The sequence below is a fragment of the Gymnodraco acuticeps genome, unplaced genomic scaffold, assembly GCF_902827175.1.
Source record: "Gymnodraco acuticeps unplaced genomic scaffold, fGymAcu1.1, whole genome shotgun sequence".
Lineage (NCBI taxonomy): Eukaryota > Metazoa > Chordata > Actinopteri > Perciformes > Bathydraconidae > Gymnodraco > Gymnodraco acuticeps.
Genome location: NW_022991443.1, coordinates 1430950 through 1454424, shown reverse-complemented (window position 1 = coordinate 1454424; position 23475 = coordinate 1430950). Strand labels below are relative to the sequence as shown.

Below are 23475 nucleotides of genomic sequence, written 5' to 3'. Positions count from 1 at the left end.
CATGTTTTCCCATTGAAGGGGTAGATTTGGTCTTGGGGAATGATTTAGCCGGTGGCAGAGTGCTCGTTAAGCCGGGAGTGAATGCGGTGGCAGTCACCCGCGACAGTTTTACGGCTACGGGATTGGACAGGCCGGTCAGGGATCCTCCATCGTGGCGTGAGGGTGGGAAATCAGGTACGATAAGCCCTGGGGCTGTTCATAACCCTGTCGCTGCCTGTGTGGAGGCGCTGTCCAGTGCTAAAAGGGACACCCCTGACACCCCTGTCACCTCGGAGGCCCCGATCGCTGCGGAGACTCTGGCCAATATGGAGTCTCATTTGGCACACTTGCCTGATGCGCAGCGTGCAGACGTATTTGAGCTGATCGTGAGGTGGAGCGCCCTGTGTCGTACCGCTCCGGGAAATTCAATCCCCACCAGCGGGTGTGTTCCACCGTTGTTTCCACAGTCGAAAAGGAAGCACTGGCTATGGTCCTGGCTTTGAACCATTTTGAGGTATACGTGGGGTCATCAAACATTCCTGTCACTATTTTCACCGATCACAACCCCCTTGTGTTTCTGCAGAGAATGCGTAACACAAATCAAAGGTTGATGCGGTGGAGTATTTTCATGCAAGCCTTCAATGTTGAGGTCAAACACATTCGTGGCAAGGATAATGTGTTGGCTGATGCATTGTCGCGCTTATAATATAGCAGTTATTGTGTGTTGTTAACCTGTCTGGTGTGTGGAATGAGTGGTGGTGAGCACGTCTGTCAACTAAGGTTGATTGTTGTGATTGTTTTGTTTAAAAAAATTAATTAAAAAATCACTAACTCATGGTGGGGGTGTTACGTACTCCCCCCCTTTTGTTGTCCTCTTTGTTCTCTCTGCTGTGCAGGTACACCTGGCTCCGCCTTCCCCAGGTGTTCCCAGTTGTCACTCAGCCGAGCTTGGCGCAGGTGTTCCCAGTCGCCAATCAGCCGAGCATAAAAGAGGAGGCTGAAGGAGAAGGAGGGGGCCGATCACTACTCCGGATGTCTCTGCTGTGTCAGAGCTCTTTTGCCTTTTTGTTGTGTTTCCTGGAGGACGTGTTAGTATTAGGTTTTCGCGGCTTTATTTCTCCCGTTAGGTTCTGTTGGATTTTGGGTAGCGGAGGAAGGCTCTGGATCCTACGGCCCGTGGTGTGGTTGGCCCAAGTCCCCTCCATCTGTTTGTTTGTTTTACCTGTCCTCCAGTGGAATGATTTAGTATTGTGGCAATAAATGTATGATCACAGTTTAGTGCCTACATGTTGTGTACTTTTGTTTTAAGTTGCGGACTGCCTCACGAGCCACTACTATTGAGTAGGGAGGCGGGTCGTAACAGGCACGTATTTCAAAAAATAAATTTGCGTATCTCGATCGTTTACATTGGAAATAGACTAGATAAATACATTTCCTAATGGGAATATTGTCGCATGGAAAGCAGTTTGAAAAGTGTTTCCATTTCCCTTTAAAAAGTACATTCTGCATATGTGTTCTCAGCCTTGGAGAAACTTGACATGTTTTGGTATGCGTCTGAACCTCTCTATAGTGGTTTAATAAAACAGATATTTCAACGTGTGCCTACTTTGTTCATGTGCTGTTGAGGTTAATTTCAGTAGTTGTGTGCTATAATCTATTTACAAAGTGTGAAGAGGAGGCAACTTTAGAATAGGGAACCTGTTCAGGTCAATTGGAGTCAAATTACGAGCTTATTGGTTATGAACAAGACTTCACTTTAAAATAGGGAACGTGTCCTTAGATATAAATACCTAATTTTGAGTTATTTAGACTTAATTAACACTTATAGTTTTATGTCTTGTTACATAAGAATAGATCCATATTTGTGGAGGCGTATGGCGCAGTGCATTAGTGCGTTGGTGTTAGGATCAGGAGAGCACAGGTTCAAACCCCACTGCAGTCAGCATGTCGTTGTGTCCCTGGGCAAGACACTTCGCCCCAAATTGCTCCTTTGGGGATTGCCCATTATTGAGTATGTAAGTCGCTTTTATCGAAAGCATCTAACAAGTAACGTGTAATGTTAAGTGTTATTATGGGAAAATTACTATTCTTGTGATACTACTGCCTTGTTAGGCCCATATTGAGCAGCGCATATTTAGACCATAGACCAAAACTCATGTACAACAAGTTCCTTGCAATAAATAAGCACTATTTAGAGGGTTATTGAGGAAAAACTCTCAACTAGTGGCTTATTACTTGTAGAATATGGTCATGTAGAATAAGGCATTAATAAGTGTTTTATAATGACTAATAAAGAGCCAATATACTGCTAATATGCATGTTAATTAACAACTAGTTGATGGTGAATTTGTGTACCTTAATATAAAGTGTTACCAAACATTGTTATATGACATCAACATGAACTATATATAAATTGAAAATACATAATCGAGGGGTCTTTTTTGTATTTGATTTATTACAGTGTTTTGTGCTTCACCTAGCTTATGTACATGTGACATTCTTTAAAAAAGTCATTGGACATGTCTGTAAGGCCAAACACTATACCCAAACAACTCCTAGACTGGGAGCTAGATAGGGGAGCACCTGTTGTAATTTGGTAGTGTCTGACAGGTGATGATGCTAGGGGTAATATGAGACGGGGAACTTGGTCTCTTTGCTCCCTCTTGCCCATGTAAACCATATAGTCAGCTGCTTAATCTCTCAGATTCATGCGTGATTCATTCATCACTCTTTAGTCGTGAGCTACTTTTACTCCTCTTTTTTTTGTTTTTTGCAGTGAATATATTTAGCACATTTTAACATTATTATATGCTTACCTTTAACCTTTGTGTGCTGTTTGGGTCTGTGGGACCCGTTTTCAGTGTTTACTAAAAGAAAATGTATGCAATTTAATTCTTTTGAATTGCATTTTTTTTTACTGTCCTTTCGTACACATTGGAATGATTTCTTACTTTATTGCTGTGTGCTCCTCCGTGGCGACGACGGCTCAAAAAGTGGGGGGGGACATGTCTCCCCTGTCCCCAGTGGAATTCACGCCATGCGTGTGTGCTTTGTGAGCTATTTTTAGAACATGCCCCTTGGGGCGACTCACGTTGCCCCTGCGGGTCCCGCGGGCACCGTGTTGGCTACCCCTGAACTAGTCTAGACCAAGGAAAATAAATGATCAGCCTCTGCAAATGGTGCCACTTTTTTTTTATGGTGTCCAACTTCATATTCATGTGTCAACCTGGGGAAGGCTGTGGTCAAAATCTGAAATGTAGCATCATAAATTCAAGCATCAAAAAGAAAATCCTTAACAAAATTAATGTATTATCCAAAGTCACTTTATCAGAAACTGCAATTCATTGAAAGAAAATTCCTTCTGTCTCTAAGTATTTTTTATGAGAACATACTTTACAAACTGCACAACAGCCAAGCCATGAGGAGATCAAATTCAGCCCCATGGTTCAAGATAATGTTTCAAAACTGTTTTAGCTGGAATCTTAAATAAACATTCTAAAACGCATCATCTTAAAAAGATCAGAATTTACTAAATGTCCTGTGAGAAAATATTGTGTGGCATTTTTACAACAACTTAAATGATCATCTGCTACTTGATCTCTTTCACTAGTTGCATCCAAGGAACGTTGACATTTAGGATCACATTCCCTAAAAATAGATGGCTTGTTAAGTGTCTTCGTGCTGCACAGCATTTTAGGATGGACTGAGAAGCAGAAGTTTGTTACATAAGTGAATGGCAAAGTCTGTGCAATGATGATGAGAAACACTTATTTCACTCACAAAATTACACAAGATGTACTTATCTACTTACCTCTTCTGGAATCTAATAAAGATAGTATTGGTTTTAAATTGAATTTGTGGAGATTTTCAAATATCTGTTTCTAAGACCTTTGCCCCTACCATAATGGAGGTCAATGGAATGGTTTGTGGTGCTCAAAAATCACATAACAAGGCAAGGCAATTTAAAGTGGACCTATTATGCGATATTGGACAAATATATTGTAGGGCCATACCGATACAAAACATGTCAGTGAAGTTTTGTTGCTTAAAATACCAAAAGGATCACCCATTGAAGCCATGCCTCATACTGCTCATACCCCTCTTTTGCAGCCCTGTTAGAGAAACACGGATTTTGGGTCCTTAGCTTTAAAAAAAAAAAAGAGGAGGCGGAGCTAATGCCTGATCAGAATTCTATCGGAGATAAAGTACATTTCTGCTGTGATAAAACACCATTCAAGGATTATTACTGAAATAGTATGGAGCTCAAATGCTTTTTCTCTTGCGGGTTTATCACAAGGTGAGTTCCTTTTTTTATTTCCTGCTTTTTAAACACATGTGCTCTCCAGTACAGGTTACTGAGTGTTAGCGAGGCTTGCAAATGTAAACAAAGACGAGATTACGTCCAAAACATGTCAGGCATTGTTTCTGATAGCAACTTTCTGTGGGTCCGCTGCGGATTTGACGTCAGATCGGCAGCAAATCTGTATCCGCTCGTTGTACACCCGTTTTTAAAAGATTTGGGTACGGAGGAAAAGAGAAAGGGTTTTATTTTCTGACGCTGCGTGAGTTCCCCAACCCACCGGGGACACATATTTATGTATAAAAGACATCACAATGTGGATTTTGCATGATAGGTCCCCTTTAATGTAGAGCACCTTTCAACACAAGGCAATTCAAAGTGCTTTACAAAAATGAAAGACATTAAGAGCAATGGAAACACCAGATGAAAACAACTGTATGGCTTACCAAATACCTGAAAACAAGACATAATTGTTGCTAAGTAGCGTAAATTATTATGCTTAAATGCTAAAACTAAGGTGGTTAAGCTAAACATTATTACATTATTGAGCATGTTAGCATGCTTGTGTTAGCATGTAAGTCCAAGGCACAAATTCAACAAAATTATAACAGCACATGTGAGGTGCATTGTCCATTTCAAGGGTTTTCATGTTTTCATATCAACCAATGGCAGCATCCAATGAGACTTCAGTCCACTTGTGTTCAAAATCCCTTTCAATGGATTATTAGCCATTCACAGAGTATTTTTTATCTTTTCTAGTTAATCGCTGGTTCGCACCTTGAATTATGATTTCCAGTCCAACTCATCTCTTTCTTTTTCATCTGTGTGCCTATTCTTAGCCCTTGGTCTATGTCTTCTTCATTTTCTTTCTGGCCCGCATTTCCTCAACAGTTGATTTTTTGTTCTTTATTGAAACTCTGCCTTCATTAACTCGGCCATGATGAAGTCTGTTCCTGGTCCCTTCCAATTCTGTGGTCTTTTTATCGCCTTTGTAACACCTCCTTATGATGCGATCCTAATGACTGAAATCTATTCATTAATATCTTAATTTATCGTAAATTATTGGGTTTTCTGGTTCTTTTCTACAAAGCACATCCTTAAAGTGGCTTGACCATCGTGACTGCACATTTTTATATTTCTGGGTTTTCATTCTTATCTAAAACGTCTATTCTCTGCCTAGGTCCCTGGTCCCTCCGGAGATTCCTATGTTGCTTTTTGCATATCATTATGTGGAAATATTGTTACCGGTATGGCCAGCTTGTTCTTGATGCACATTTTGTACGGCCTTTGCCTGTTATCGTTCTGCTTTAACAGCGCGTGCCTGCCTGTCATCCTTAGGCTCTGTTTAACATTCATGTCTTCAGTAACAATAAACATGTCGTGTGAGTTCCTTCCATATAGTTCATCTTGCAGTCTAAGGAAGAACTGGTTCTCTACTTGTTTGTCTGCATCTAGGTGGTCCTCGCCATCTCTACCAGTATTGCTTCGTCATCTTTTCCTTGTCCTATCCAGTGTGTTTTACTGATACCCATAATTAGTAGTATAAAAAATGACCTGTCATGAAATATCTTTCTTATTTCAGAAAATTCTTGACATTTTCACGCAACATTAACAACTGAAGTGTTTTCGTGATGAACACCAATCAAGCACTTGTGCAGCTACTGTATCAGGGTGTTGTATAATACAAGTCCCCCCTGCACACACACACTCTTTGTCTACACACTGTGGCTATCAGGGACTCCTGTGTGCACATAGACTACTTAAAATAGAGTTGGACACATATGTGTTCCCTCGTTACGTCTAGGCGTGTCTCTAGTGGGCGTAGCGGGTTCTGGTTACTCTTGAGAGGCTGAAGGGGCTTAATACTGCACAGACCCGGCACAGGGCTTCACTCTTCCCTACTACAGTCACACAGTAGCTGACCACCCTTTACCAGTCCTAAGGGAGCGTTTCATAGAAGAGCGTCACCATGCCTAAAGTTTCAGTGCCAGGTGAGTATCGGCAGAATGACTCTCGGTTTGAACGTTTACACTCATCTATACAAATAGCATTTGGATATCATTTTCAAGAGGTTTCTTTAAACGACTGCACAGATGAACTGAGACGGTGTTCACTACAAATTTTCAATTCATTTGTATTATGCTCTTCCATTATTTGTTTTGGCCAACATATGAATAACAAAGAAAACTTGACCTTTCTGTCGAATGCTGCCCTCATGGCTGCTTGTTGGGATGCATGGAAATAATAGAAGTGACTGGCAGAACCTGCAAATATGCTTTGAATGCATATTACAAGGGTCACACCTTTTACTGTGTGTAATATAAACAGCTGTCAAGGAAATAAATTCCCATCTGTTAGCCATTGTTACATTGTCAGTCTAATGTATGGCACTGACAGCTTTAATGGCAGGTTCATTGGGGTTAAAATGCATATAGTTCCAATATAAAGTCCATACAGACTAATATATAGCCATCGCAAGGTGTCATTGTCTTCTCATAATTGGAAATAACTCAGTGGAAATTACATTTAACTTTGTGATTTGTGTGATTTCAATTCCAATTAAGCATTTTAAAGCATTTTAAATTCATATTATAAAACTAGGGTTATTTAGTTATCCAGTGATTGAATTGAGTATCAGCTGTCAACATTTCAAGAGAGGATGTTTGATGGTTGTGAAGCGTCAGCAGATTCTCAAAGGTCAATTCTTACTTAGGTGTTTTCCATTTTTCTTCTTATCTCCAGTTTAAAAACGCTTTATCATTACTACTAATAAAATGCTGTTCTAATGGTTGCTAATCCTAGACTTACCATATTGCTAGCTATGATGACACGTTATGCCTTTAACAGTTTTTAAAATGGTAAAAAATAGAAATGCAATGGTCCAGCCAGCTGCTGCCTCAAGAGCTTGGTTACACAACTAATAGGCACATATTTTAGCAGGTATTGGTGGAGCGGGTTTTTCCGACTGTTTCCGCTTGTTGGTTATGTGGCGACAGGGATTCCACACCAGAGTTGTCGTGCAGTCCATGCAAGCAGCTTTAACGATCTGCCAAAGCAGAGCTGACAACAAATGTATCAATGATAAAACCCTGATCAGTCTTATATTAAAGGGCCAGATTGACCAAATACCATATTAGCCACACAAATAGTTTTAATTTCATTTAATGTGATAATTATATATATTTAATTGATACTTATCCTCGTTGAACAATCTCAAGAAACACGTCTTGGATGATAACTGTTAAATACTTTCCAGTTACTATAGTATACAGTCCCAACACAGATCAACACAGATCTTTTAATGTAGTTTTATTTGTATTCACTTCCTCCCTTTTAATTGCTGCTCGAGACATGACCACACTTATTTTGTTTCCCATTAACCTAGACCGCCCCACCCTGACTGGGAAGACGAGAAGCATTTAAAAAGCATGATTTACTGTATGGATAGATAGATGTGAGACATCTACAAATATTCTTTCCCCGAAGCCTATTTGAATACAACCTAGTAATATGGATCTTGCTAAAGGAACTGGATGTTTACACCATACCATGTGAAATGGAACATACTGGGACTGGACACCATTTATTATATATTGTTCACATTCAATTTCAGTTCAATTTGTATCAGATGCCTTACAAACAGAGCATCATCAACACTGACTGAACTGAATGTGAACTTTTATATTTATAAATGACTCTTCCACCAAGCACCAATGCTTATCAGTTAGCAAAGCAATGCACAAACAAGACTTAATTGATCTTCAGGCTTGTTTGAGCCCGTTGCGGAATGCCAGGGAGAAACAGGAAATGCATCTTCACATGCACAGAGTATCCTGCATATTTGATCCAAAACGTCACCATAAGGACTGAGACCACAAGATCATGCATGTACCATGAAGATGCAATTACCATCTTGTCCAGCTGCTCTTATTTTAAACATTATGTAAAGTCATGTGTCCTCAACATTATTCATCCTCAAACTGTATGTTACATTAATTCCACTTATCCATTCACCATTAAGTGTATGCATTGTACCGATATCTCATCTTAATTGCTCATTACCTTATCTTCTACAATTGCATGTATTTTTTTACGAGTATTCTATATTGCAAATGTATTAATAATAAAGGAAAGATATAGTCTGTATCTAAAATGTAATAAATTAATAACTACAGCAGTAAAATGGTGTCATGCATTTACTGTCACACTGGTTTGTATCACCTTTCTAACCAATGCTTTTTCTAACACTCACTTTCCTATTCCTGGTGGTACTACTTTCTTGCTGGACGTAATCAGGTCAGAGTAAGTATCCAGGGTGAGAAGTGAAACCCTAAAAGCTCTTTGGCAATATATGCCATGTGTCTTAGAGTAAAAAGCCTTGGCTCGTGGCTAGATAGTGCATGTAACAAGTATAGTTTGAACTAAAGAGTAGTAAAGCAAGAAATGCCACTCATGTCGTTTTTTTTTTTGCTTGTTGCGGAACTTCTTCATAGCTTGGTTCCTCTAGGACCATGGCCCTCTTTCTTTGTCATTCTTTCAACATGAATTCTGATCAAATAATTTCAGTACAGCCTGATGCAAATAACAATTACAATGATACAGTGAGAGATGATAAGAAAAATGGGTCTGTAATTAGTTTGAAGGTTTGAACCACGTCATATAATGTATAGTATTTCATATAGTGTGTGTCAGTGGTTTATCACTGTAGTGCTTGTAAGTGCATGGGACCAAACCGGAATTCGGGGATGCAGACTTTAGTCGTTGAATCGATCTTTGGTCATGTATACAACGCATGTGCTGGAGTCTGTACACAGCAGGTTGGGTAATGTATGTGCATTTTTTCACGTCATAGATGTAGGATGTCATGTGCACCATTCATTCGTCAAGAAACTAAATCATTCTCCCGTCATATTCATGCAGCATAGATTAGAGGTCAAGAGCTTCTGCTTGTGGCTGCATGATTTGATTGAAGCAGAGTGAATTCCTGTTTCTAATCACACAAACATTTGCTGTGCCTGACAGAGACCGATGATAAGATGAGGGCCTTCGCGGAACAGGTCTTCGCGTCGGAGACCAAGGGTGAGGATGTCCGCGATGAGCTCTCTATATTTGATGTGGATGAGCACTGTCCCATCATGCACATGGAGATGGCCCACCATCTGCACACTGAGGATGATGCTGAGAAACGGTGAGATGGGAGATCATATGTTTTCAGTTTGTGCTTGTGTCTTAAGAAACTAATCAAACAATACAATTAAATAATGTACTTTGAGGGAAACTTTTCAGATATGAAACAGTCTTTCTGTGGTTGCAGTGTGGCTGGTATGTGCAACCATGTTTGCTTACCTTCCTTGTAACAATGTCCTTAATAATTGACTGAGAAATTATTCTGCTGGATGACTTAATGTGTTTCAAATTGCTTTAACAACAAAACCTTTCAGACATTTTGACATTGGATGAAGCCAACCACCAAACCTTTCTTCTACTTGTCCACAGCAAGAGGCACCAGCGCTGCCACACCATGTCCCTGCCAGGAGCCTCTGCCAAGGCAGGTGGAGCCACTGTAGTGTCAGTGGAGGTGGAGACACCCACCTACCTGGAAGTACCTGACTTCCAGAGAGTGGCCATCATCGGAGACTACTCCTCCGGGGTAGGCCTACGCTTAATTTTCCTTCAAAGCTTGAGTGTGGGATTTTCACATAAATTAAAGCCTGTTAAGTTAAAGTACAAACAAGTTCCCTGTTACTGAACACTGAGTTTATTTTTTTCCTTTTCAGCTGGAACTCTTAGGTTCAACCTTTTAATAAGTATTAGCAAACAAATAAGTTCCTATCCTGTACCTTTGCTTCAAACTTGAAATATGCTAATATGCTAACACTATTTGTATTAGTCTACTGAACATTCATCAAGATAACACATTATTTAGATTATTTAAAGACTTACATTTGAGTTAACTTGAATTCTTTCTGGTGGGAAATACGCTTGTTTGGTTCTTTGCCAAAAGTTAAATGATGGATTCAACCTCAACCTCTCACTAACAGAGGCCCATGAATGGAGCTCATCTGAGAGCAGGCTGGGGTTTACGTTTCATGACTGTGGGTTTGACATTTACAGGCAGAGAAACTTCTTTGAGGAGCTTATTGTTGTTTCTGGTTTATCCTACTTAACAGCTCACATTTGTTAAGATATATTTCAAGAATACTGACCATAAAAAAATATATAACAGAAAGCACATGGTCGCTCATTGAATGCAGCATGTTGAATTAAACAGCAAAATAGGGACAGATAACTGTTAACTTTAAGAAAATGCATTCCCTAATATTCCTTTACCCCTTCAAGCAAACCGCCACAAATCATTCATTACATTTTGTAGTAAGGCTTTTGCACAAGTGTTGGGGCAGGTGGTTCATCTTGAAAGGAATGCCACAAATGTTGACAAAGCCACAACTTTCAAATATGTTACATCTTCTAAATCCACCCATCAGGTGACCATGGATGACTTTGAGCTGTCCTGTAAGGGTCTGTACCGTGCCTTGACCATCAGGGAGAAGTACATGAGGCTTGCCTTGCAGCGCTTCCCACGAACAACCTCCGAGTACCTGTGTGATATTGAGGGAGAGACCTTCAAACCTGAGGATCAGGTGCAGCCAGGTGAGGAGGAAAGCTCGATGGTGAACCTTGGGTTTAAATAAATGAATTATCGATGTGTTTTCTTTACCATTGGGTATCCCTTATGAATCATGTGTATGGTACATCCATCAAGTGATTGAGGAAGTGTTATTAAAAAGGATAGACTTGTCTGAAACTTGATAATGAACCATAAAATCTACTTCGGTAAGTAGTTTGTTATTTATTTTTTTACCTGCATTGACCAGAATACATTTCATGCAAGCTTAAATCTAGGTGTAGTCATGGACTCTGACCTGAGTTTCAACAGTCACATTAAAACTGTTACTAAATCAGCCTACTATCACCTAAAGAATATATCTAGGATTAAAAGACTAATGTCACAGCAGGATTTGGAAAAACTTGTCCATGCTTTTATCTTCTGTAGACTCGACTACTGCAATGGTGTCTTCACAGGTCTCACTAAAAAATCTATTAGGAAGCTGCAGCTGATTCAGAACGCTGCTGCTTGAGTCCTCACTAACACTAAGAAAGTGGATCACATCACTCCAGTTCTGAAGTCTTTACACTGGCTTCCTGTGTGTCAAAGAATAGATTTCAAAATACTGCTGCTGGTTTATAAAGCACTGAATGGTTTAGGCCCAAAATACATTTCTGACCTACTGCTAAATTATGAACCATCCAGATCTCTCAGGTCTTCAGGGACTGGTCAGCTTTCTGTCCCCAGAGTCAGAACTAAACATGGTAAAGCAGCGTTCAGTTATTATGCTCCAAATATCTGGAACAAACTCCCAGAAACCTGCAGGTCCGCTACAACTCTGACTACTTTTAAATCCAGGCTGAAGACTTTTCTTTTTGTCGCTGCTTTTAATTGAACTATTCATATCTTAGACTGCACTGTAACTTTTATCCATGTACTTTTTTCTTTTAATGTTTAATTGACAGCACTGTAACTTTTATCCATGTATTTTTTCTTTTAATGTTTATTTTATTAGCTTTTCTTTTTAATGACTGATTTTAAATGCCATTTTCTTAATCTCTTTCATTTTTTGTAAAGCACTTTGAATTGCCTTGTGTTGAAAAGTGCTATATAAATAAACTTGCCTTGCCTTGCCTTGCCTTATTGTGCAGGAGAATAGACAATTATTGTTTAAATTCTATAATGGGCTTAAAAAACACTCAAAAGGCTCTGAACACTTTCTTGACCTGGTCTCTAATGCCTATGGACTTCATCAGTAGAACAACTTGGTAACATTCCACCTTTGCATCCATCCATCAGTCTTCACAACTCCTCCAAAGAACGGAGAAGACCCCTTTGATACCAAGACCCTGCCAAAGAATCTGGGATACGTTGCTCGTATGAAGGATGGTGTCATCTACGTGTACAACGACGCTGCTGCTGCCGATAAACATGAGCACAAAAACCTGCCCTGCCCCGACTACAACACCTTCATTGACGACATGAACTTCCTCATTGCTCTCATTGCACAGGGCCCAACGTGAGTCCTTTAAAATGGATTGATTGCATTGTTTAAAATTATTAGAACTGACATTTCTCAATAATCTCTGTTGTTCCTCCCAGGTTTGTTTTTTTCTAGTTAATTTTTTGTACAACACAGATATTTTAATGTATGTCAAGTAGATGAGTCCCAGGGTTGACTTACTATTATATCATTTACCCCAAGTTGTGCGAAAAAACCCAATAATTCCCTGATGGAAGTTGTTAATTTAAGAGAATAAACTTGGATATTCTTTGAGAATAAATTCATATTTTGTTTTCTGTTGTTTTTATGTGTAACCAATGTGCTGCAGGTCTCCCTTGAAAAAGAGATCGTTGATCTCAATGGGATTTTCACCTGGTTAAATAAAGGCTACAAACAATATATTTAAAAAATAAATATCACAAATTTACTAGAAAAAAATTGAATATTCTCTAAGATTATGAAAACATAGATATGCAATAAAAAAAACTTCAATAGGGTTATAGTCACAAATAAAAGAAAAAACCTGGTAAAAAATCTCTTAAATGTACCACTTTCATCTAAAAAAACATCTGTTACCATCAATTCAGTTTATAACGTCAATCTTTTTTTTCGCAAAAAAATGTACTCCCTTCTCTGGCTGCTTATCACATTTAAAAAATGTATCATAAGCCTCATACTTACAAACACTTATGAAACATGTCTGCAAATCTGCTATTTGACAGCTGCATGTTTATAACCTCACAGTGAATCTAATGTGATAATGTGCTTCTCTTTGTTTTGCAGTAAGACTTACACTCACCGCCGTCTCAAGTTCATCCTGTCCAAGTTCAATGTGCACGAGATGCTGAATGAGATGGAGGAGATGAATGAGCTGAAGTCTAACCCCCACAGGGACTTCTACAACTGCAGGAAGGTAGCCATGAAAAGCATTTAGCATGGACACCGCATGTCTTTAGCTCCCTCTTGTGACCAAACATTGTTACTACAACACATACACCTCAGTGATCTTCCCTCTATCGTCTCTCTGTCCTTACAGGTGGACACCCACATCCACGCTGCCGCCTGCATGAACCAGAAGCACCTGCTGCGCTTCATCAAGAGGTCTTACCGCGTGGACGCTGACCGCATCGTGCACAAGCTGAACGGGAAAGAGGTCACCATGAAGGAGCTCTTCGAGTCCCTTCACCTGCATCCTTATGACCTCACTGTGGACTCCCTGGATGTGCACGCTGTACGTTACCGACATGAAACATTGGGGGGTTTAGATTTGAATGGACAGAATAATTCAAACGCATGGCTACATATTGAATATCCAAAGGAAAGGAGAAACGGCCAGTCTCTGACTGTGTTAGAAAGCATCCTAGTATGTAATACCTTTGAAGAATTACAGGTGTAAAGGCAGCTGAGAACAACGCCAAAGGTTTTATGATAAAAATAATGTCTTAAAACTATAGGATACTGGTAGGACATACAATAGATATGTTATTTTCTTACACAATTGATTTGGATATAAAATGCCCAAACACAGCCATTGCAAAACTTGTATTCAAAACTACATCAGCACTCGAAAAGCACCAGCCCCCCTTAAAGGTCAAATGCCCTATGTGACCAAAAATGTAATACATAGTAACTGTCTAAAATGTAAACCCATGCTACACATTGTAATCGGGCTAAGCGTTTTTCTGTAATCCTAGCGACAAACCAACAAACCGAACCAAAACATAACCCTTGGCGGATGTACAAAATTAATCCCATTGTCCGATCGCCTCTTTTAACCCGCTGTGATTTAAGTGTCTTTTCTTGTTTCTTTGTTGTTTCCCTGAAGGGAAGACAAACCTTCCAGCGTTTCGATAAATTCAACGCCAAATACAATCCCGTGGGAGCCAGTGAGCTGCGTGACCTGTACATGAAGACAGAGAACCACATTGGTGGAGAGTACTTTGCCACCATCATCAAGGTCAGTTTTTAATGAGACAAGAAACAAACTAAATCTAGAAGAATAGTCTATGATGATTACAGATCCATATATGTCAAACCAAAATGACTTCCAGTTGGCACAGTTTTTCTGCCAAATGTATCTGTGAAACTGACCGTTGAGCGGCCCGACCAAGCAAGGAGGCAGAGGCAGAGAATTCAAATATAACCCGGTGTGGGCATTTATTCATCGCTGTGGTACAGGATACACAGCCTCAATATTGCTGCCCAGGTGAACACAGTCACCAGCCACAAGGATCTCACCCACACTACCAGCCTTCACCAAACAGGAAACACAGAGCCTAAATACACACCCACTAATCAGCAATTAGACACAGGTGAGGGGGGAGGAGACAACACAGGGCACCAGGTGAACATAATCAGGAGTAACAGAAAGAACGGGAGGAGGAACACTTCTCAAAATAAAAGACATGTGCAATATACAAAGCCCGAAGCCGTCAGTCCACAGTGACGAAGCCATCTTCGTCACAGTATCATCAACCATGTGCCAAGCTTCATGTGGTCTGGTCCTGATTTGACCTTTTTGCAAACTAGGAAGTAGCAGCTGACCTGGAGGAGGCCAAGTACCAGTATGCTGAGCCTCGTCTGTCCATCTACGGCTGCAACCCCATCGAGTGGGACAAGCTCTCTGGCTGGTTTGTCAAGAACAGAGTCTTCTCCCCACACCTCAAATGGATGATTCAAATTCCCAGGATCTAGTAAGTCTTCAATGTTGATTTCTTCTTTGCAGTTCGACACAACTGTGAGACAAATTATTAATCATGTTGAGAAACATCTATTTTTACTCCCCTTAAACCTATTATGCAAAATCCACTTTTTCATGTCTCTTCTACATCAACATGTGTCCCCTCTGTGTAAAGAGATTCTGAAAGATTCAGGAAAAAAAGATTCCCTCACTTTTTGTCCTGATCCATTTCTATAGAAACCTGTCTGAAAAAGAGCTGATCAGATTTTGCCCACCTTATGATGTCATAACGATTTTTTGGCTTGTGTAACCATTAGGCTTATCACCTGAATCTCCTCCTAGAGCACCATTGTGTTCTTTGTAACCAAATCTCTCTCAGAGGGGCATTGGGAGGGGCTCCTTGTTTTCATCTAAAGTAACAGACAGAGAATCAGCACTTTGGAAACAGGGCTGAAACAGAGGGGATTATAGGATGCTGCAATGATCTGTTTGGTATTTCGAGCCAAACACCTCAGAGATATGTTTGTATATATCCGAGACCTATAATATATTGATGAAAAACAGTATAATAGGGGACCTTTAAAGTTTGAAAAAAGGCTCAAAATGAGTGAAAGATGTATAGAATTGATATCTAAAATGAGTTTTGTTCCGTCCCTCTTCTATCTTAGCGACGTCTTTAGAGGCAAGAACTTTGTGCCCCACTTTGGCAAGATGTTGGAGAACATTTTCCTTCCAGTGTTCCAGGCCACCATCGACCCACACTCCAACCCCGATCTCAGCATCTTCCTCCGGCATGTGAGTCATTAACAGTCGTGAAAAATAGATGCAAAATAAACCAAATTGTTTCTTGGTTATAGGATAGATTTCCCCACCATGAATTTGGGACTGTTTGAAAATGACTGGGGTGAAAGGGAGTACCCCAGAATAAGCTCCAGAGTGAAACGCCCTATTCCCTGTATAAATCACCGTTTGCCTCCTGGTGTGTAGGTGACAGGTTTCGACAGCGTGGACGATGAGTCTAAGCACAGTGGTCACATGTTCTGCTCCAAGAGCCCCAAACCAGAGGAGTGGGACATCACCAAGAACCCCTCCTACACCTACTACATCTACTACATGTATGCCAACATCACAGTGCTTAACCAGCTCCGCAGGTCAGTAACTTTGTCTTTTTTATTAAAGTGCAGGACCACGATTTTTCTTGATGTGTTTCTCCTCATTTTATCTCTGTAAGTATGGAAGCCCTGAGAGGCATGTGAGGAAAAAGTGTTTTCTGGCAATCCGCTTTCTAATTTGGATTGAAGTTATTTTCTTGTGCTTTATGAATTGTGTTTTAATAGGTGAACGATTTGCCAGCATAATCTTTCTAAGTTCCTTGATTTAAAAAAAAAAAAAAGTGTTACCTGGATCATTTTTGTAAATGTTTTTTTTCCATCTGTAAAAAAAAAGGTTTTGTTTGCTAGAAAGATGACAGTAATGTTACATAACATGGTAACACATTATATATTTACTTGCTCTATTCAGATTTTGTGGAAAAATTAACCTTTGATTGGACTAACACATTAATATTTTGTTATCCTATTTTGAACATGGAGTAGTGGTGCATTACAGCCCCATGTGGCTTAAGTGAGTAAGTCAGAAAACGACAAACAAAATGATCATGACCAAAAGGAATTTCATTAGCCAAAACCTTTTCCAGAGCTGTTTCACAAATGAAAACAAAATGTCAAGAACTGAGAAAGTTCCTGTGTCATACACACAGGAGAAATTAGTCTTCCTTCACATATCTACCTTCTGTGAAAATGTTCCCGGTGAGTTTGTTGTAAAACATTTGTTTATCATCTGGTTTCCAGAGAGAGGGGGATGAACACTTTCACGTTCAGGCCTCACTGCGGTGAAGCCGGAGCCATCACCCATCTGCTGGCTGCATTCATGACTGCTGACAACATCTCTCACGGCCTCAACCTCAAGAAGGTCAGTTCTCCAGTCACTTACTATGAAGTCAATTCAGCTTCATTTAGCGGAGACTGCATTTAGTATACCATTCATACTTTAAACAAAGAAAACATAGTTAGTGAATTATTTATTCTCGTATGGGTTTTCTTATTTGGATAAAAGTTTGAATGTAAGACAAGTCTGGAATGAAAACCTGTTAACCAGGGAGAGGAGCACCTTTATGGAAATAAAGGTGTGTTTCCAAAATGTTATGGCTACCAATATTCTTTTTATCTTTAAGGCACAATGCAGAGGTGCCGGCATTACATTTGGAAATATAATCAGGCACTAGAAGCACAACTTGTATTGTTCTAACAACCTTACACACATCTTCTGTATTCTCCGCAATTACATATTATAACAGACCTACTCAGGCCCGGTTCCAGAACAAAATGACTCAGGGTGCATCTGAGATTAGAGAGGGTGCAGTGGTAAAGTGCTATTTTTATAAGTGGGGAGTGGACCTAACACCCTCTAGGGGGGTCCTCACCTCCTCTAAGGGGTTCCGGGGGCATGTTCCCCGGGAGTTTTTTTTTTTAAATATTGAAGTTAAAAGCATCAATCTGGTGCACTTTGAGAGCAACATTAAGAGATCTATGGATCTATGTGCTCTTTGCATGATTCATGCCTTCCCAGTCCCTTATCACGTACAAGAGCATGGCGCCAGTTGTTGTAGCCAGTTGTGGTGAAGGCATCTGACTTTCTTGAACCGAAATGTCTACATGCATAGCAGAAGATGGCATCTTTTTTACATGAATATTCCAGCCAATCTCTGTTTTGAAACCATGAGCTGCAAAATGAGCGCCTTACCCCACTGTACAGGCGAGTTGGGTACTTTTTTAAATATACCTGGGCAGGCTCTTTTTTGCCGAGGTCCTCTGGCACTTGCGGTTGCTCCGCCTCCGTGGGCGAGGCGGGCAAAGCCGGCGAGTCGGGCGGGAGGACTGACCACGACAGTGGCCGCGGGTAACGTAATGTCCCCATGATCTGAACTGTTATTACCTGCAGTAGATGCAATGTTACTGCTGGCGATTAGGGCTGGTTGTTTTAGCCATTTTCTGATGTCCATCACTGACTGCTGTGTAAGCACTTTGCAAATGACGAACGCGCAGCGGCAGGGGCGGACTGGCCATCGGGAATACCGGGAGTTTCCCCGGTGGGCCGGTGCTGTGCATGGGCCGGAGGGCCAAAACAATAAATACATTTTTAAAAAAATATTTTTTTTTTAAATTTTTTTTTTTTGCCTAAATCCTACCGGCCCATATTTGTGAGTATACCGGCCACTCCCTTTTTTTTTTTGCTTAACTAAATCCTACCGGCCCACATTTGTAAGTGCCCACATTTGTAAGCGTTCCGGGCCGGCCACTCCCCATCAGGCCCGTAGCAGCTGTCACTGCGCAGTGAAAGATCAGGAGTGAGTTACTGATGGATAAACAAGCTCCAAAGCGTAAAGGAGGTGCACAAAAACTTAGGGATAAAAAAAATGAAAGCACTTGAGGAAGGTTCAGCAAAATAAAAATAAATTACAGACTTTTCGTTTGGTCCTGCAGCTGGTTGTAGTTGTAGTACAACCACCACCGGAGAAGCTGATGTAACGTTAGCCGACACAGCGGCCATTCCCAGTGGCAGTGAGTCCAGCAATGAAACTGACACAGTACAGCGGCATCTAGAGCCCAGTACCAGCAGTGATATGATGGTAAGTTAATGTTATGATTGATGCTGAAAGTGAAAATCCTCATTTGGCTAATGCTAGCTTGCTTTTTAATGTAGCAGATGAGGTAATATTAGCTAGCTAGCCTATTTCTAGCTAGCTAGGCTATTGCCTACAGTACATTGTGTGTTCACAGGGACAGGGTAAAATTAACACCATTCACTGACCAAATTCTGGTGAAATATGCAAGCTGCTGGTAGATTTGCTTCACTCATTGACAACGGTAATCTATTTGAACATTATAGCCACTTGACTTGGGCTGGTGAATCAATGAGACTACTATGATTGCTTATACTGTCTTTTGTTTGATTAGCTTAGACGTTAGGTTACTTTATTAATACTACAAATAATAAAGGGTCCATTATTTGTCAACCTGCAACTAAAGTTACTGTCTGGTGGAAATTAGCCTGTTACTGTCTTTAAGACTTTACTTGGTTTACATACATAATAATAACATGGTGGTAACATAATAACGTAACATACTAATCAATACTAATCATTTATGTAGGCTGAAGATGATCCTGCTGCTGACACTGACAGAGTTAGTCAAGGCCAGGATGTCAGTGCCACCCCAGTTGATTATTTCACCAGGCCGATGTCAGGCACATTAGACCTATTCTTCCGTTTTCACCCCCAGCAGAAGGCAGACAAGGCTGTAGTGCAGAGGGCTTTTTTTTGCAAAGACGGCACAAACAGGAAATAGCTATCATACAGTGAAGCCAGAGAAGTACTCTTCTGCTCCCTTTGTATGGCTTTTGCTAATCCTAGAGATAGCAACTCCTTCATCACTGGCATGACCAACTTCACACACATACATCAGAGAGTCGAGGAGCATGATCAGAGCCATGCTCACAGAGGTTGCGCTGAGGCATATTTCCTCAGATTCTCAAAAAACACAATTCAGGACCTTCTCATGGGACCTCAGATGTCACGTCACAGAGAGGAAGTCCGCAGGAAGCGTCAAGTGTTGGAGCGCATCATAGATGTATTGAAGCTCATTGGTCAAAGTGGTTTGAGCTACAGGGGCACGCAGGCGGAGGCATTATATACACAAGATGATGACACCATTGATCATGGTAACTTTTTAGAGATGATTGTTTTGCTGGGAAAATATGATGTGTGTCTCAAGGAACACCTCACTCTCTGTACAGAGAGGGGTTCAGGGGGAGTGGCTGCACCCGTAGGATAGAAAAGGGGGAAGTGACGTCTGACTCAGAGGTCGCACGGCTGTGGAGAAGAACGTTCATTCAGAACCCACATTCTGTTACTGAGTTTAGGCTAGTTAGCGAGCAGGTTTATTGTTCTGGGTGCAGTCACTTTTGCCTCCACTTGCTGTTCAAATAAATGTTGAAAGAAAAAGTAAATCTGTTTACAGTTCTGTTTCATATTGGTGTTGAGAGATGTATCCATAGCTTTAGTCCCTAATTTTGCTCTCCAAATGCACCAGATTGATGCATTTAACTTCAACATTTTAAAACAAATCTTCCCGGGGGAGCTTGCCCCCGGACCCCCCTAGAGGAGGTGAGGTCCACCACCTGCCCACACCCCCTGTCAAATTGTCTCACCCACATTGAGGATGCTTCCTACCCCCATGTTTTATTCCATGCGTCAAGTCAGGCAAATTGGGTCCAAATGTTATTGCATCAATGATCTGTTAACATTAAAATCACTAAATATATGCTGTAACTATTTTCCTCTAGGCAACTCAAGGGCTCAGGTAATGTGATGACTATATGAATAATGGTCCAAAATAACATAAAATGCATAGGGTTTTTTGTTAAGTAACATACTTTCGTCGCCGGCCGGCCGATACATGCCGCGCATTAAGTGGGCCTGTCTGTCAATTAATCCCCGGGCCACTTTTTCCCCCCAGTCCGCCCCTGCGCAGCGGCACAGGTCACGCACACCTGACATAATAACGTTACTTACCGTTTCAATTGACCAAATAAATGCAGCAAACAATGTTATTTAGCCACAATTACAATTTATTTTATTTCAACTAAATTCTTCTTCTTCTTATTATTATTATTATATATGTAATATTTTTTTTTTTCACTTTTCATTTTTCAAATGAGGGTGCATAACAACTCAACTGAGGGTGTAATGCACCCTTATGCACCCCCGTAGAACCGGGCCTGGACCTACTCCTTTCATCTGGAGGCAAAACAAACATTTACTAGTAAAAAATGTTCTTGATATAAATCATGTTCTTTCTCAATATGGTATTTTAATATCTCTGATGAAGGATATTAAGACCCCATTCTTAAAGAAGTCCCATTTTCAAAAGGCTTAATGTCTGAAATATAGATCCAAATGGGTGTTGTCCTGGATTGTTCTCAATATACATTGTATTGATGTTCAGGCTTTAGCTGTATTCATTTCTATTGCACTTTCACTTTCATATTGAAAACTAATAAACGTTTCTGTAAATACGGCAGTGTTAGCCAGCCAACTGCGGTCCTTTGGCGAGACGATTTTAAACCAGTGGAGTAATACATTACTTATTACCTGTAAACAAATGTTCCTTATTTATTATGCTTTGAGCCCTGGGAACAGCCTGAGAAAGTGTTGAAAACCTTAAAAGTCAATGTGGCCGTTGATAAGAAAGGCTTATAGACATTGTTAACAATCTTTTTTTATATTCTTTTTTGAGCTGTTTATTACTATACCATACAGCTTATAGCTTTTAAATCTATTTTATAACATTTTCATAATTTGTATTGCCCCCTGTAAATTTGTCTTGAATTACAAAATTGTTATCATATTTTTTACATGGTTTGCACTGATGTGTCTTGATTTCAGTTTGTCAATCACCTGTGAAACCCTGTTAACTGAATTCACTTGTATCAAAGATGCTATAGAAACAAAGTTTGATTCATTGAGTGAAAATCACAAATATACCAGACCATGACAAATAATATCCCAAATTGACTGAGCTATATCTTGTAAACTGATCATATATCTATCGCTCTTCCCTACCCAGAGTCCTGTGCTGCAGTACCTGTACTACCTGACCCAGATCCCCATCGCCATGTCCCCTCTCAGCAACAACAGCCTGTTCCTGGAATACGCCAAGAACCCGCTGCTGGAGTTCCACCAGAAGGGCCTGATGGTTTCTCTGTCCACAGACGACCCCATGCAGTTCCACTACACCAAGGTCTGAGCCCATGGAGGAAGGGGGCAATGGTGCATGCTGTGCTGATTATAATAAGTATTGTATTGCATCTATAAATGATTACATTTTGTTGTACTTACATTGTACATGCAAAGTAATGTTCAGCACACTCAACTGGAAATAGAGTTGGATCTGCATTGAATGAACATGCAGTGTAAGCATACAGTATAACAGGTTTATGCAGAAAATCCGCTGTAAAATACTGTCTTCCACACTTAATGACAAACCCCAATCGGGTGGTAGCTTTGTCTACACAGGATGTCTTTTACGCCTCAGGAGCTTGAAGTTGGAGTGATGATCCAAATATCCAAGTGTAAGTCTGTTCTTTATGTCCACAGGAACCCCTGATGGAAGAGTACGCCATTGCAGCCCAGGTCTTCAAGCTCAGTACCTGCGACATGTGTGAGATCTCCAGGAACAGCGTCATCCAGAGCGCGTTGTCTGATGAGGTAACACAGCTGACAGAGAGCTTTAATGGAATACTTTAGCCTTACAAATTATGATTTGTATATAAATCAGAATAAGAATCGGGTTAATTACCAAGTAGGTTTATACATACGAGGAATTTGGAAGGGGGGGGAATGTGTGGGAGAGAAACTCCCTCTGGAGAGAACTTTGGGATTTAAGCCTTGGCAGAACATTTACATGCACACAAAACTATATGACACACGACTACAGGAAAGGGAAACCCCCCAAAAGTATAAGAGGACCTCTTTCAATATAATAGATTACACATCCAATCCACATTTAAGGGATTTCATTCTCACAACAAAATGTGCTTGTGGTTCTTTCCTTGTTCCAGGAGAAGAAACTATTCCTGGGTGACGATTACCTGAAGGAGGGTCCGGAGGGCAACGACATCCGTAAAACCAACGTGGCCCAAATCCGTATGGCCTTTCGCTATGAGACCCTCTGCTACGAGCTCCACCGCATCCAGGAGGGCATGAAGTCTGAGTAAACACACTCAAACTCATCTCTTTGATCTGATGTAGAAAAGTATCTTCATTTGTCTTTCACAGTAACTCTTAAGGAACTGAATCTTAAAGAAACGTGAGCCTCGAACACACTAATGTTCTCTCCTTTGGAGGAGGAAACTTTTTGTCTTCACTTTATATAATCTGCACACCTTCTTCAATTGATCTGTACATAGTATGAGTATTCCATGTGGAGAAACATCATGAATGAGAATGAAAGGAAATAAAATGTAAAATGAGAAGAGTCTTTTGTGGTTGCTTCCATATTTCATAAATGAATCAGGATTACATTGCAACAATATTTACTTGATAGCAGGATCTAGTCTTGTGTTGATTTTCTGATGTAGCTTTCCTTATAAGCTCTAAATGAGTCTCCTTTAAGAGTTTAGCTGCATATACATTTAGCTGTATCAGCAGAATGAAAGGGGAACATGTACATGAGTAATGAACGTATTGGTCTGAGTTGTTGCACAGTGCATCACTTTTTCTGTTATAGACTGAGCTTTCACGGTGTCTGTCATTCCAATGAAGACACACCCCTAATTGTATTTAA

At 40.4% G+C, this 23475-nt stretch overlaps 1 protein-coding gene across 3 annotated transcripts in view; it reads left to right on the top strand.

Moving 5' to 3' along the window:
• ampd1 overlaps positions 1-23164 on the top strand; it is a 56308-nt gene extending 33144 nt beyond the window's left edge. The window contains exons 1-16 of one of the 3 annotated variants that reach the window (XM_034196361.1): positions 6184-6270; positions 8576-8581; positions 9302-9467; positions 9776-9929; positions 10765-10930; positions 12186-12405; positions 13174-13303; positions 13427-13621; positions 14216-14347; positions 14920-15083; positions 15739-15865; positions 16058-16221; positions 16921-17041; positions 21757-21930; positions 22287-22397; positions 22751-23164. In XM_034196361.1, coding sequence (XP_034052252.1) covers positions 6249-6270; positions 8576-8581; positions 9302-9467; positions 9776-9929; positions 10765-10930; positions 12186-12405; positions 13174-13303; positions 13427-13621; positions 14216-14347; positions 14920-15083; positions 15739-15865; positions 16058-16221; positions 16921-17041; positions 21757-21930; positions 22287-22397; positions 22751-22906 — 2208 coding nt within the window. In that variant the 5' untranslated portion in view covers positions 6184-6248 and the 3' untranslated portion in view covers positions 22907-23164. Of the gene's footprint in view, positions 1-6183; positions 6271-8575; positions 8582-9301; positions 9468-9775; positions 9930-10764; positions 10931-12185; positions 12406-13173; positions 13304-13426; positions 13622-14215; positions 14348-14919; positions 15084-15738; positions 15866-16057; positions 16222-16920; positions 17042-21756; positions 21931-22286; positions 22398-22750 lie in introns of those variants that run through there. The other 2 variants (XM_034196362.1, XM_034196360.1) reach the window with 2 other exon arrangements.
• Positions 23165-23475: the final 311 nt, after the last annotated feature.